This window comes from Aethalodelphis obliquidens, unplaced genomic scaffold (assembly GCF_003676395.1).
Source record: "Aethalodelphis obliquidens isolate GAN/ISIS:26980383/991018 unplaced genomic scaffold, ASM367639v1 scaffold6, whole genome shotgun sequence".
In the NCBI taxonomy this organism is placed as follows: domain Eukaryota; kingdom Metazoa; phylum Chordata; class Mammalia; order Artiodactyla; family Delphinidae; genus Aethalodelphis; species Aethalodelphis obliquidens.
Genome location: NW_020837950.1, coordinates 48,147,215 through 48,162,155, shown reverse-complemented (window position 1 = coordinate 48,162,155; position 14,941 = coordinate 48,147,215). Strand labels below are relative to the sequence as shown.

At 40.9% G+C, this 14,941-nt stretch overlaps 3 protein-coding genes across 8 annotated transcripts in view; 1 reads left to right on the top strand and 2 right to left on the bottom strand.

Annotated features, from left to right (window-relative positions):
* Window positions 1–4,736, bottom strand: part of ALPK1 (alpha kinase 1) — a 144,215-nt gene extending 139,479 nt beyond the window's left edge. Inside the window, exon 1 of the mRNA XM_027103536.1 lies at window positions 4,637–4,736. The gene's annotated coding sequence lies outside the window, so the exon portion shown is untranslated. The remainder of the gene's footprint in view (window positions 1–4,636) is intronic.
* Window positions 4,737–4,817: 81 nt separating this feature from the next.
* On the top strand, window positions 4,818–11,089 carry TIFA (TRAF interacting protein with forkhead associated domain). Of its 3 annotated transcripts, none has more exons than XM_027103547.1 (3): window positions 4,823–5,079; window positions 5,530–5,719; window positions 9,980–11,089. In XM_027103547.1, the coding sequence occupies exon 3, from the start codon at window positions 10,004–10,006 to the stop codon at window positions 10,559–10,561; it is 558 nt and encodes a 185-aa protein (XP_026959348.1). In that variant the 5' UTR covers window positions 4,823–5,079; window positions 5,530–5,719; window positions 9,980–10,003; the 3' UTR covers window positions 10,562–11,089. The 3 variants fall into 3 exon arrangements, with proteins under 3 accessions (XP_026959349.1, XP_026959348.1, XP_026959347.1); XM_027103546.1 differs by having other exon boundaries at window positions 5,492–5,719; XM_027103548.1 differs by lacking the exon at window positions 5,530–5,719 and having other exon boundaries at window positions 4,818–5,079.
* Window positions 11,090–12,703: 1,614 nt separating this feature from the next.
* The window catches only part of AP1AR (adaptor related protein complex 1 associated regulatory protein), a 30,611-nt gene continuing 28,373 nt past the window's right edge, over window positions 12,704–14,941 (bottom strand). For 2 of the 4 annotated variants that reach the window (XM_027103520.1, XM_027103524.1), the window contains one exon: window positions 12,706–12,984. In XM_027103520.1, the coding sequence (XP_026959321.1) occupies window positions 12,816–12,984 (169 nt within the window). In that variant the 3' untranslated portion in view covers window positions 12,706–12,815. Of the gene's footprint in view, window positions 12,985–14,941 lie in introns of all 4 variants that reach the window. The other 2 variants (XM_027103526.1, XM_027103521.1) reach the window with 2 other exon arrangements.

The following is a 14,941-nucleotide window of genomic DNA, read 5'->3' as shown; positions in this document are numbered from 1 at the left end:
GGGAAAAGAGCTAAGTGAGTTATCTCAGTTGATTCTGAATGTTTTCACAGGTTTGCAGAGAGCATCAGCCCTGAGATGGGACACTCCTGAACTGAGTCACTCTGAATCTGAACATTTTAGCTGGGCCTGGGAGAGTTAGATGAGTCTGTATCCAAGGTGCTTAGAGTGCACCGAGCACAAGGCGAGTATCATATAACCCAGTTGCCACAAGGCAACGCAAAAAAGCAACACTTTCTATTTTTTTCTATAGTGTGCAATTGTATTACCACAAATTAGCTTCTTCTATTTTTGATTTTTAAGTGAAATACAGTAGGCTTTCAGGTATATCAGCTTAGTTATGGGCTAGTGAAAGTATCTAAAAGCAGTTTTTTAGATTGTTTCCATGGACAAATATTTTTGTAATTCCAAACATGGAAGTAACTGAATTAGAAATTATGTTGCAACCCATATCATGGAGGTGAGTGGTAGTGATAGAAGGGGAAACAGTTACTGAAGGGGACATCATCAATTGAATATGAGAGCTGAGACAAAATTTTACTTTATTGTTTAACATTAATACGATTTGGAAATTTCAAATTGTTCAAAGCTAGACAGAAATTTATTGGATTGTAGGCATTTTATGTTATTTCCAGATTATATGATTCATCACTAATTCAGATAGTAAATCCCTCTTTTTTTTGGTATCAACAATATAGATGCCTAGTGTTTCTTCTGTTTTGCTTTGATAAACAATTCTGGTCTGACCTTTGAGGTACCATTTCTCTGAAGGGTTCCTTTTAATCTCTCTAATTAGCAGCCTAGGAATACTTAAACCCTCCAGAAAGCATTTAGCTTACTCCATATATACCCAGCAACACTCACAGCATTTGGCTGTGTCAAGTGAAGTTAACCAAAGCCATGGTTTGGTTAACTTTAAAGCCATCCAAAGCCTTCCTTCATTAAACTCACAGGAAAGGAGTCTATCCACATTCCGTGTAATTTAAAAGATGTTGAAAACTCATGAGCAGTTCTGAGTGCAAGAGAAAGTTCTTGAAACTTCAAAATCAAAGAACGGGTTTGTCAAAATGACACAACCGCATCGAAACCAAAACAAAAATTGTTTTGCTCCTTTCCGAAACGGAAATCTGCAAATAAGAGGCCCTAAAAAGTGCTTTTCAGTAGGTATGTTCTCATCAGCACATGCGTGATGGTAGAACATGCTGGAATCCTTACATTTCTTCAGACTGATGTTACTTTGGCTGAAGTATTTTCACACGGGCTTTTAGTAATTCTCTTGCTTTCAGAGAAATCACAGGCTGAGATGAGGATATTTTATAAACCTCTTCCTGTAATATCTAGTAAACTTTCATCACATAAAGTCCTATTGTGTTCCTTTAACAGCAAAGACATTTTCATTATCAAAGAACGATGTTCATGTTTCTCTGTAAATGCTACTGTTACTGTATTTAAACTTTGATCTTGAATAACAGTAAAAAAAGTAAAATCTGTAGTAGAATTGTAAAATAATCTCTTCTATTAAAAATGTTTCTAGTGGTTTTACACAAACAGAAACAGTAACAAAATGAAGCAATTATTACAGAGTACTTTGCCTAATTTACATATTAGTGATTTAAAATCTTTTAAAATTGAAGTACAGTTGACTTAGTATATGAGTTTCAGGTGTACAACATAGTGATTCGATATTGTTATATTTTATGAAATGATCACCATGATAAGTCCAGTTACCATTTCTCACCAAAGTTATTACAATATTGTTGACGGTATTCCCTATCTTGTATGTTACATCTCTGTGACTTCTTTATTTTATAACTGCAGGTTTGTACCTCTTTATCCCCTTTCCCTATTTTGTCCACCTTCCCATACCCCTCTCCCCTGACAACTACCTGTATGGTTTCTGTATCTATGAATCTGTTTCTGTTTTGTTTTGTTTGTTCACTTTTTTTTTAGATTCCACATATAAATGAAATCATACAGTATCGATCTTTCTCTGTCTGACTTATTCCACGTAGCATAATGCCCTCTAAGTCTATTCATGTTGTCATAAACGGCAAGATTTCATTCTTTTTATGGATAATATAACATTGTATATATTTACCATATCTTCTTTATCCATTCATCTATCGGTGGACACTTAGGTTGTTTCTATATCTTGGTTATTGTAATAATGCTGCAGTGAACATTGGGGTGCATATACAATTTCAAATTCGTGTTTTCGCTTCCTTTGGATCAATACCCCAGAAGAATGGAATTGTTGAATCATATGGTAGTTTTATTTTTAATTGTTTGTGGACTCTCCATACTGTTTTCCATAGTGGCTGCACCAATTTACATTCCTACCAACAGTGCAGGAGGGTTTCCTTTTCTCCAAATTCTTGCCAATATTTATTTGTCTTTTTGATAATAGCCATCCTGACAGATGTGAGGTGATATCTCATTGTAGTTTTGATTTGCATTTCCCTGATGATTAGTGATGCTGAGCATCTTTTCATGTGCCTGTTGGCCATCTGTATTGTCTTCTTTGGAAGAATGTCTACTCAGGTCTTCTACCCTTTCTTTAATGTTAGTTTTTTTGATGTTAGTTGTATGAGTTCTTTGTATATTTTGAATACAAACTCCTTATCAGATATATCATTTGCAAATATTTTCTCCCATTGAGTATGTTGCCTTTTTGTTTTGTGATGGTTTCCTTCACTGAGTGAAAGCTTTTTAGCTTGATGTACCTTCATTTGTTTATTTTTGCTATTGTTGCCCTTGCCTGAGGAGACAGACACCCCCAAAATATTGCTAAGACCAATGTCAAAGAGTACACTGCCTATGTTTTCTTTTAGGTTTCAGGTCTTACATTTAAGTCTTTAATCCATCCTGAGTTTATTTTTGTCTATGGTGTAAGAAAGTGGTCTAGTTCTATTCTTTTGCATGTAGCTATCCAGTTTTCCCAACACAATTTATTGAAGAAACTGTCTTTCCCCCATTGCATATTCTTGCCTCCTTTGTCTAGATTAATTGACCATAGGTGCATGGGTTTATTTCTGGACTCTATTCTTTTCCATTGATCTGTGTCTGTTTTTGTGCCAGTGCTATACTGTTTTGATTATAAAGCTTTGTAGCATAGTTTGAAACCAGGAGCAGGTAGCCGCTACCAACTGTCCCTTCAAACCTTTAAGGAACAGAAACTTTTCATATGTGCACTCTTGGCTGTTTCTCAACTTGCACAAGCCATTTTCAGTTCAAGGCCCATTGTTTTCAACCAGTTGTCAGAGGGTGAAAACCATTACTGAGATTAGATACTGATCTGGAATTGAAGGCTTATTCAAATTTCATTTTGGGTCATTTAGTAAATCAAATAAGTCATCTTAAAGGAAAGAGAAAAATGGAATAATGTTCAGCATCATGAATTTTAACAGTTGTTGCATCTTCTCGATTAGTGTTATCGATAACACCTACTTAAATAGTCCTTTGCAGTTTATAAAGCATTTTCACATCTCATTTAATTTTAAAGGTTAGAGATCAGAAACTCCAATTCCGGTAATACTATTTCATTGTGTGAGCTTATTCGTGTAGTCAAATTGCATGTCTTATCTTCCACCTGCTCTAATGTTCTTTGACTGAAAGAAGATACTGTGACTGTCTTTCAGGGGAGAAATAGTAAGTGTTGATGATTAACGAACAAAATTGCAGCCTTACAGGAATCTTCCTCACTTATAGATGCACCGGTCCTTCCTCATGCTTACGGTTCTTGATTACATGTAACTTTGAGAGTTCAATACTTAACCCCTCCTCAGAACCTCTTTATCAAGTGGTGACGCAGCAAGCATCACTGTTATTTTATTACCAGTGAAACAGACCCATAAACAAGCCCTCTCCTGAAGTCAAGGATGGAACCCAGACAAATGAGCGGCTTCCATCAGACATTTACCAGAGTTGGTGGGCGGTTTCCCAAGCTTTGAAGTAAGTAAGCCAGTATGACCTCGATCACCAGAAGCTTTGTCCCCCCCACTGCTGTTCTCAGCCCTTTTTCTCTTCATACAGTCTCCTGTCTCTCTCTAGACACCTATTGTCTTTATGCTCTCTCCACCTTTAGTTCATTCCAGATCTTCTCCCTGAGGCAGGAAAATAGTATCATCTTATTTACTCTAAGCTATAAAGGACTCCTGGGAGGTTGTTTCCTGTTGCATCAGGTACTAGCCCTTACTTTTGGAACCCGAGACCCTGGGTGTTGAGTGAGGACTGCCTTCAGGTAGATGGGGAGACAGGGAGCGCCTGGATGCTCGGGTGTAAGGTGAGGGCACCATGGGTACCAGGAGGCTGATCAGGAGCTCTGGAGCAAGTTCTGCCTCTTCCTCGCTCAGAAACTTAATCACTCTCTGGGCCTCAGTTGACTCACCTGTAAAGTGGACCTACTCTCCCGACTGTGAGGATTGCATAAGAATAACGTGCGCCCCGCACCTGTCTTGCTTGATGGTTAATTCAACACCTCGCCTCTCCCCACGCTGGTCCCAGGCCAACACTCCCAGTGTGTGGGGGGAAGTCGCCCTTAATGTTTAAGTGATTCAGTCCCCTTTTCAAAATCCCGCTCGAAAGCCACGCCCTCTTCGGAAGGGCCCTCGTTTGGGTGGTGGGGTCCTCGCCGGCTTACCTCGCATCCCACCCGGCCTGGAGGCTGGGCTTTATGGTCTGACAGGGCAGCGTCGGACACGGAGAAGGCAGGGGGCGGAGGGGGGCTGGCAAGGCCGGGGTGGAGTCTGGGAATCTCTGCGCTTTCGGAATTAAGGGCTCAGCGGAAGGGCGCACTCGGCCGGCCGACGGAAGGAGTCGCCGTGCGTGCCGCCGCGTCTGAAAGCCGCAGCACCCGCGCGGCCCCGGCTGGGTTGCGTCTGCGTCCCTCTCTCCCCGCTCGGCCCTGTCCCTCCGCTTCGGCTCACATCTGCTCCCCCTCCTCGCACCGCAGACCGCAGTGGCGGCGGCGCGGCCGGCGGGCGGAGACCACCCCTCGATCCAGGGCCTCCTCCAGGTCGCGTCCTTTGACCTCGTGCCTAGCCCGGAAAGCAAAGGGAAGTTCACGGACTCTGGGACCCCAAGGTACCTGTCTAGGGGAGGTCTGGGGTGTAAAGTGGGGACTGCGTCTTTTCTGTTTATCGCCCGGAGAGGGAAGCTTTGTCGAGAGGTCTTCCGGGGCGTTGCGTAGAGTCATCTGCCCCTCCCGCGGACTCGGCTGCGGGCAGACGCTTGAGCGATTATTTACGGCGTGATCCCAAACTATAGGAATATTTATAAATGGAGCGAGGGAGCACTGAAAGGAAATATTGGAGATGGGTTTTCCTTGTACTTTCCTGTGCTTTGCAAAGTTTTTTTCCCCCCTCTAGTCAGTGAACAAAAAGGAATTCCATTTATGAAGTGGAGCTCACCGAGCGGTTGCATGTAGACCTGCCTTGCTTCAGCCTATTTGGTTAGGAAAATAACGTAATCCGTTGTTTCCCGGGACTTTCTCCAGCTTTCAGATTGAAAGGAGGAATTTCCCAAATTTTCTAGAGCGAGAATACACCCTGAGCCTCGCAGCGGAAGTCCGCAGCCACGTAGAACCGGACTCTGCAATGTTGGCTGGCTACAAGGCACAGTGGGAGAAAGACGACATCGTCTCTGGAAAAAATAGAGCTTTACTAAGGTTTTTGTCCTGTTGATTTTGGTTTTCACGACTCCTTTAGCAAGACCTGTTACTTAAGTAAGTATTGATTCTGCTGAACAATAGCGTTCACGGATGTCTTCAAAGCCACACTACAGGGCGATGACCTGGTGAGGGGGGTCAGGATAGTTGTCTTTTGCTGTGCTTCCAAGTTTCTCTTCCCTTCCTATTAGCTCAGTGCCAGCAAAGTTATTTTAGTTCATTTGTTAACACAAATATTACTGTATGTCAGACATCATTACAGTGTTTTACAGCTTTTTGATGTCAGAGATCATGGTTTAAACCCACTTCGATGATAATCTCCAACTCCATTTAGTTCCATAAAAATCAGATGGTTTGTGACTTTGTAAAGAAAATATTTGTTATATGTTTGAATAGATATTAGATGCACATGGTATAAAATTCCGAAAGTACAGAGTGTGCAGTGACAAGTCTCCTTTCCACCGTCAATCCCAGTTTCCCTCTCCAGAGGTAACCACTGATACCACTATATAAGCTCATTGTTACTGTTTCTTTGATAACTTAGGCCAAACAGATTTGAAAAAGTTGCTTTTGAGCACCTGCACGCTAGTGACTTTTTAAATAAAAAATCCAACAATTTTATTATTTTAGGTTTTTTTTGTTAGTTTCTGTCTTTTCTGTTTTTCTACTGACCACTCTGAAATGTCAGAGATTCAGGTCACTTTGTAGAGGGAACTTGCAGCTCTGCAAACTAATGAATGTTAGTTTCTGAGTTCCTTGAGGTCAGATACCATGGTTTCCTAAATTTTGGAGCTCCCTAACAACCCGCTATAATTATTAGTGACCTGCCAACATCCATACACGAAGGCTTAAGGTTAACTGATAATCGAAGTAACCTGGTGCTTCACAGCCTCTTCCTCTTATGAGGAGCCAGTAACAGTGTGTTTGCCTCCCCAACGCTAGATTCTAGGTTGGTGTCCTGCTAGTTCTGACGGACACCTCCGTGGCCCTCTTCTCTACTGGTTAGCTGCTATAGTTTGTGAAGTAACTGGTATTTGGGAGTAATGTTTGTAGTGGGCAAGAGAGAGGGTGCATTTCTGTTGTGTGAATCCTGCCTTTGACACTGTCTTTGTGACCTGGGTTACTTAGATAAACCCTCTGAGACTTAGCTCCCTCATCTGTGAAGCAGTGATTCACAGCGTTATTTTGAAAATTAAGTAAGACAGTACGTATAAAGGGCTAGCCCTGTACCTGGCACATGAAAGGCATACAGTAAGTAGCAGCCTTTGTTACTGTCAGGCTTTGTTATCATTTCATACATTCATAAGATAGGTGAGTACATGTGTCAGGGTACCTTATGGCTCAGTAACACCTTACAAGAAGGGTTAATTTTTGCTTATATTATGAGTCTCTATGGCTCTGTCTTTGGCCCTTCCCTCTGGGAGCCCACGCTGAGCTGCTACTTTTGTGGAGCACCGAGGTGGCACACGGAAAGAGAAGAGGCAGGTCTATCTACACAGCGGTTTTTAAAACCTGCGCTCGGAAATAAGCTTCATGTTACTTCCATTCACATTTCGTTGATATGGTTGTCACTGGAGTGGGAAGTATCTTTCTAAAGGGGCAGAACCAGTAGAGATAGGCCTGGTAGTGAGGGGCAGCAAATACTTGATAGTAACACAGGTTACAATTGTGAACCCAGAAGTTCATCAAAAGCTTAGAATTGAGTCACCCCAAGACACTTATAGCCACTGATTTATAAGCCAGAATGCCAAATTTTCCTTTAATATATCTCCCCTGGGTACTAGGCATAAGAGCCTGTACGGGGCAAAATTTTCTTGATGGTGGATTTTCTCAAAAGACTGAATTAATTCTAAGTTACTAGGTTACATAAAAAACACAAAAACACAAATTTGGGTGTTACCAAAAGACTGTATCCAGAATATACCATGTTTTAAAATCCAGGTCTCCTTTTGGAACTGTTATTGTCCAAAGTCCAAGAATGAATTAGAGTGATGGCAGTGTATCCTAGACAAGGTGGAAATCATGACAGATTCTTGCTCTTTCTTTTTTTTTTTTTTTTTTTGCTGTACGCGGGCCTCTCACTGCTGTGGCCTCTCCCGTTGCGGAGCACAGGCTCCGGACGCAGAGGCTCAGCGGCCGTGGCTCACGGGACCAGCTGCTCCGCGGCATGTGGGATCCTCCCGGACCGGGGCATGAATCCGTGTCCCCTGCATCGGCATGTGGACTCTCAACCACTGCGCCACCAGGGAAGCCCTTGCTCTTTCTTTTTAGGCTCTTTACGTGTTATCAGCTAATTGTTTTCCTGTCAACCATTAATTGCATCATCTCATGATTTATTATATTTATTCTAAGCTGTTTCTTGAATAACGACTTTATTATTGTAATTAAAGTATTTTCAAATCATGGTGATTAACCAGTTCTACCCACTGTGTGTTAATTCTTGCTGCCTTTGGTTTCATAGTAATTTTTATCACCCTTGCTCCAAGATTCTGAGCATTCCTTTCTCTTTTTCTGCTTATAGCTGGACATTTGTTGCTTGGGTAAGGCAATATGGTAAAGTAAAATAATGTCCAAAAAGAACCTATTATGAAAGTAAATTTAAAACTAAAAATACGTTTCTAAATCAATAAAAAAGAAATTTTGCTTAGTTATTTGTTAAGTAATTGAATAAACTGAGTTTGATTTTTTGCAACACAACTTTGAAAAACAGAAGATTGTATTTTAAAAGTAAACAGTAGCAAGCATGGAAAGAAAAGGAAAACATTGTTTTTTTCTTTTTAACCAGCATAATTTTGATACCAGTATCTAATATAGATGGCAAACAAAAACCAATAAAACTACAAATCAACTTCGCTTAAGGCTATTGCTCCCCAAACCCCACTGTAAATACTGTATAGTATTTAAGGAATGCAGGGAGCACTCAGCATCACTCTACCAACTGGTATAATTTACTACCACACTAGATTAAAGGAATTCTATGCAGCTGTTTAAGATTGAGGTATATTTATATGTATAGATATGGAAAAAATCACCCATTTGTGTTACTAATTGAAAAATACAAGGTCTAGAACTAAATACAGTATGTTCCTATTTGTGTAAGAAATTTTTTTCTCTCTGTGTAGAAATGTGTTATGTGTCTTTGAGTGCACACAGTTTTGCTTGAGGTGTAAAGAAGACTTCTGTAAGGATAAAAGCAACATAGTGGTTGACTCTAGAAGAATAAAAAACGGATTAGGGTGGAGGGAAGATACTTTAAAAAATCCTTTTTAAGTGTTTGAATTTTTAAATCATGTGCGTGTAATTCTTTTAAAATAAATTGGTTTTAAAATGGCAGCTTTGGGTCAAAATAACCTCTCATAGATTTTAATAATTAATTCTGTCTGTTTTACTGCTTAAACTACTCCACTGATTATTAAAGGTACATATAGTGAGTTGGAGGTGGAGGGCACCATGGGGCCGTGCACTCTAGAGGGATGGGTTAACAGCAGTTAGATTGAGCTGCTTGTGGCTAATGACAGTTTGTCCAGTCATTAGGAACCATTGACAAAAATGAATAATTCCAGTACAAGTACAGACTATGATATTTAGAACTACCTCATGGAGATATTTTTTTTTAAATAAAAAGTGTGTAATGTCTAAATTAAAAAATTATAGGATAAAGTAAACTTTTAAAGCATTTACTATTTTTAACCCTTTACCTCCTAGAAATCTAAGTCAGGATATAAAGGACAAATGTTGCAGTTATTTGTATATAACTTTTACATGTCTTTAATCAGGATAATACATAATACCTCAAAAGTCACAGAAGCCCATACCTGAGTGTGGTAGTTATTCATCTTGTTCCACCCAAAACAATAGAAAATTCATAATACATTAAGTTTTAATTCAGTTAATAAACTGTAGGTTTTCTTCATGTGTATATCTTCATTTCTTTATTCCTGATTTTCTGTTTAAAGTACAGCTGTCATGTTTGGTCTGGGACCAAGTCACTCTATTTAAATGAAAAAGGAACGGAAGTTTCTTTATGCTCCCCCCAAATTACTTTATCAATAGTCATTCCTTGTTATCGTCCAGATTATATGTATGGTCTTACTGTCAAACTAGAAATGAAAAATAGAGAGGAAAAAGTAATGCACCAGTTCGTATGGGGTTTGGTATAAGATTTCACATATCTACTCATTAACTGAAAGTATCCTGCCTATGTATTGTTTTCTTAAAGTCTAAATAAATCAGAAGATTTTCATCAAAATATTAGAATCAAAGATCTCAATGCCTGATGTATGGGAGTGAACTAATGTGCTGACTTGATTGTTGCAGGCGGGTCAGATTCTGGTGTACGTCATGTCCGATTTCGAAGATGCCGACACAGAAGAGACAGTAACTTGTCTCCAGATGACTGTTTACCATCCTGGCCACCAGCAAAATGGAATATTCCAATCAATAAGGTTTTTTAACCGAGAAAAACTCCCCTCCAGCGAAGTGGTGAAATTTGGCCGAAATTCCAACACCTGTCATTATACCTTTAAGGACAAACAGGTTTCCCGAGTTCAGTTTTCTTTGCAGCTATTTAAAAAGTTTGATAGCTCAGTTCTCTCTTTTGAAATTAAAAATATGAGTAAGAAGACCAAACTGATCGTGGACAACAAGGAGCTGGGCTACCTAAATAAAATGGACCTGCCACACAAATGCCTCGTTAGGTTTGGGGACTATCAGTTCCTGATGGAGAAGGAAGATGGAGAGTCATTACAATTTTTTGAGATTGAATTTTCTTTGTCGACAAGACCACTCTTGCAAGAAAACAACTGGCTGCCACAGAAGCGCATACCTGAGTGTGGCAGTTATTCATCCTGTTCCACCCAAAACAATTCTCCTATAGAAATGGGTGAAAATGAATGGTAAACGCACAGGGCTAAGGGAATCATGAAGGATGAAGAACTCTGTAGACACTTTACAGACATTCCACTTATTAAGAGTTTCTTAGTGTAGTATATTACTGTCATCTATTACTTTGTCAAATTTGAGATCTGGTGTTATCATTTGAAGTCTGTAACTTGTGTTAGTCATTGATTTAGTCACCTGTTGCATTGCTGGATATGTGAAGAATTACTGTACGTGTACATCTGTGAGCATTAATGTACAAATAGTATCCTTTGTGATGAAGGAATAGTATTCTCAAAATATGGTTATGTTACTTTCTTCTTATGCCTGATTTTGGTCCTATGTTTTATATTGTTTCATTTTGGTCTGTAAGTTTTGGTTTGGTCATATTATTTCACAGTAGTCATTTGTTTTCAATGTCAGGGCTACAAACAAGTTATTATGGGTGTTGTAGCCTGTTGGTACTTGTACCAGAGCATTGGAACAGAGCATCATGTTTTTTAGTGTGTCATTGTGGTTTTAATATGGGAAGACTTATTTGAGCAATAATATCTTGATTTTCTGTTTTTTTTCTCTATAGACTTATACTGTTTATTCCCAAGAATACCGCTTTCCTGTATTCAGTATCTAAAACCAATATTTTAAACATTTTAACAAACCACTGTGTTAAGCTTAGAATTCTTTTTCTTTTTCCTTTTTTTTGGCTGCACCACATGGCTTGTGGGATCTTAGTTCCTGACCAGGGATTGAACCCCGGCCTCTGGCAGTGGAAGTGCCGACTCCTAACCACTGGACTGCCAGGGATTCCCAATTTTTCATTTTTATTACCAAATTTTAAATAGTTTTTTATGTACTACAGAGTTTTAAATTCCATGAATTCAAAATTTTAGCAGCATCCATATACATAATAAAGTCAAAGTTTAATTCTCTAACCATTTTCTTTGAAACTCTGAAGAAAGGGAGGAACTGTTTTTAGACTGCTCTTAAGGGAGGACTGCAGTAGGCCGCAGGCAGAGGCTGTGGCTGGGGATTCAGACACATCCAGCTGTGCCCCTCAATGCATATTGGCTCCATTATTTGTTCCTCACCCCGCATGGAGGCACATGGCCACCAGTAGCTCCCAAGTTCTATATGTTACCGATCACCCACCCAAAGAGAACCTTATCTCCCAATTCCAGTCCAAGAGAAGGGTCAGCTTGTGTCAGGTGCCCACCCATCTACCAACCAACTTGCCACAGGTCACGTTAAATAATGGCTGCTCCAGTCAGTGACCACGTGGATAAGAAAAGAGTTTTCTCAAAAAATGGCCACAGTGGGGTGTGGGTGAGGGCAAACAAAAATGTTGGTGTTTGATACTAGGTACTGCAGCTAAGTTGTGAGATTCGCTGTTCACCTCTTAAGGACTCACTTGTCCCAGGAAACTGATTTTTCTTGCGCTCTTTAAGTAAAGGGGTGTATTAATTGGTGCCAGTGTTACAGTCATAGGCAGTCTCTTCTTGAACCTGCAACTTTATGACAAGGGGGTGCTTTCCAATGGTGGAGTCTCATATGCTATGTCATTATATAACCATATTCTAGAAGATTCTGTCTCTACTATCTACTGCATTGACTGACTTGAAGAAGCATTACTTTTAGGCTCTAACATGAGTGTAGTATTAATTTTAATATGCCTTGTGGAAAAATTAGCTATAATCTTTACTACTAGGAGATAACTGTTGTTCACATTTTGTGTGTATATATTTAGTAGCTGATTCCATGTTATCTCATGGCCCTTTTAACATTTCCAGTTCTCTAACACTTGTTTAATTCCTTACAGTAATTGTTATCATCTGTTAAAATAACAGGTAAGGTTACCATTTTACTTTCTGGAGCCTGATTGAAACAATTAGATCTTCCATTTCAGGTGATGACGGAGGATGAGCACTTGGAAAATTGTGATTGGAATTTACTGGGCTTCTAGTTGCTATGAGTTGTACCCAAGTCCAATCACTCATCATTCTACTAAACAACCTACATGAAAATATTTATTTGGCCAGGTATCTCTCTAAGCGATGCATTTAGGGCAGGGACACTGGTGAAAAAAATAGGAAAGCAGTGGTTTTAGACTTATGCTGGTTTCAACATTTTGTTGCTGGTGGAAGGCCACTGAGGGACTAGAGATGAGCCAGTTTGGCATAGCTTACTAGCACCTTCATAGAAGAGATCATCGTGAGATGCAGGGGAACACAACGGCTTTCTTAATACTGTTCGTGGAATCATTTCTCAAAAACCCAAATCAAGGTAGTAATATTTTAAAACAGGAAACTTCTGGGGTTAGACAGTCAAAATAAGGTGTGACATGGGAATTCCCTGGCGGTCCCGTGGTTAGGACTCCGTGCTTCGGTGCAGGTTCAATCCCTGGTCTGGGAACTAAGATCCCCACAAGTCGCACAACGCTCCAATTACTGGAAAGAAAAATAAAAGCAGGCATAATTCCTGGTTATACCATTTTAAAAGTTCTAGCATCTTAAAACCCTCACACAACTCCATATACCCTCCAGTTACCCCATTTCTCTGCTCTGACTGCAACTTTTCAAATAATTGTCTACACTGGCCATTCTTTATTCTTCACCCCTTACAAGATACTTCTCAGTTTCCATCCCTTCATTTGAAAAAATGGAACATGCAATATTCATGTTCCCAAGCCCAGCTGATGCACCTGCCCTTTCTCTCAGTGCCCAAGCAGCATTTGATATCATTGACTCCTCTCTTTCTGGCTATGGTGACACCACATTCTTTGGTTCCTCAAATTCCTCCCCTATCTGCTTCTTTTGGCCTGTTCTCTACCCCCGACTTCTGAAGGGCAACACTTAATTGGGCTTCTCTGCCTGTCTGCTTCCTCAGGGGGATCTCAGCTGGAATAATTACTTAAATTACTATTTACCTACTACTGACTCCTAAACTTGTACCTATTCTTTTTTTTTTTTGCGGTATGCGGGCCTCTCACTGTTGTGGCCTCTCCCGCCGCGGAGCACAGGCTCCGGACGCGCAGGCCCAGCGGCCATGGCTCACGGGCCCAGCCGCTCCGCGGCATGTGGGATCCCCCCAAACCGGGGCACGAACCCGCATCCCCTGCATTGGCAGGCGGACTCTCAACCACTGCGCCACCAGGGAAGCCCTGTACCTATTCTTCTCTGAGCTGTAGACATATATCCCATCACCTACTTGGCAGACATCTTCATTCAGGTTTTTTTAAAAATAAATACCTCAAATTTAACTTTACAAAACAGAGCTCTTAATTTCCTCCAATTTCCCAAACCTGTTCCTCCTTCTACATTTATTAAGTCAGAAACCAATAAGTTATCATCAAGAGTAGCTGTAGCTGCTAGTTTGGCTGTCATACTTCCATAGATTTGGCCAACAGAAAGGCAATGAACTCAAACAGATTTAGACAGTTTATTACACAAACAGAAAAAGCAGGACCAGTGAGGAGTCAGTGTCCCACATCCCTGGTCGCTAGGGATGTCCGGAGCTAACACTGAACCGAGGGGGCCAGATGACAAATGCCTTCAGTGGAGGGTAGCTCTGTTACTGAGGAGCTAACTCTAAACTCCAACCAAGCAGTCTTGTTAGCCTACATCTGTACCTGAATGCGGGTGAGGCGAACATCCCTTGCCTTGCTGGAACCAGGGAGTGGGATGAGAAACTGCCTCATGGCAGTCTTCTGCAAGCCAGGGAGGCAGATGATAAATGGCCTTGTGGTGGCTCCTCTAAGACAGCCTGTCTTGCCATGTTCCAGGAAGGATCGTAGGGGTTCCTGTCAAGACCTGGGTCAGGCTATGGTTGAGTGTTGGCTATGCAGATATGCAAAGTGAGCAAGGTCGCCAGGGCACCATGTTGAATGCATTACCCTACAGTTAATGGGCAGAGGACCTGAAGACGTTTTTTCCAAAGAAGACATACAGATGGCTAACAGGCCATAAAAGGATGCTCAACATTAATCATTAGGGAAATGCAAGTCAAAACCACAATGAGGTATCACCTCACATCTGTCAGGATGGCTATTGTCGAAAAGACAGCAAATAACAAGTGTTGGCAAAGATGTATAGAAAACGGAACCCTTGTGCACTGTTGGTAGAAATGTAAATTGGTGCAGCCACTATGGAAAACAGTATGGAGATTCCTCAAAAAAATTAGAAATAGGGCTTCCCTGGTGGCGCAGTGGTTGAGAGTCCACCTGCCGATGCAGGGGACACGGGTTCATGCCCCAGTCCGGGAAGATCCCACATGCCGTGGAGCGGCTGGGCCCGTGAGCCATGGCTGCTGAGCCTGCGTGTCCGGAGCCTGTGCTCTGCAATGGGAGAGGCCACAACAGTGAGAGCCCCGCGTACCACAAAAAAAAAAAAAAAAAAAAAAATTAGA

What these genes read in the sequence shown, in the direction of transcription:
- TIFA (XM_027103548.1), top strand. Translation starts at nt 10,004, where the DNA reads ATGTCCGATTTCGAAGATGCCGACACAGAAGAGACAGTAACTTGTCTC.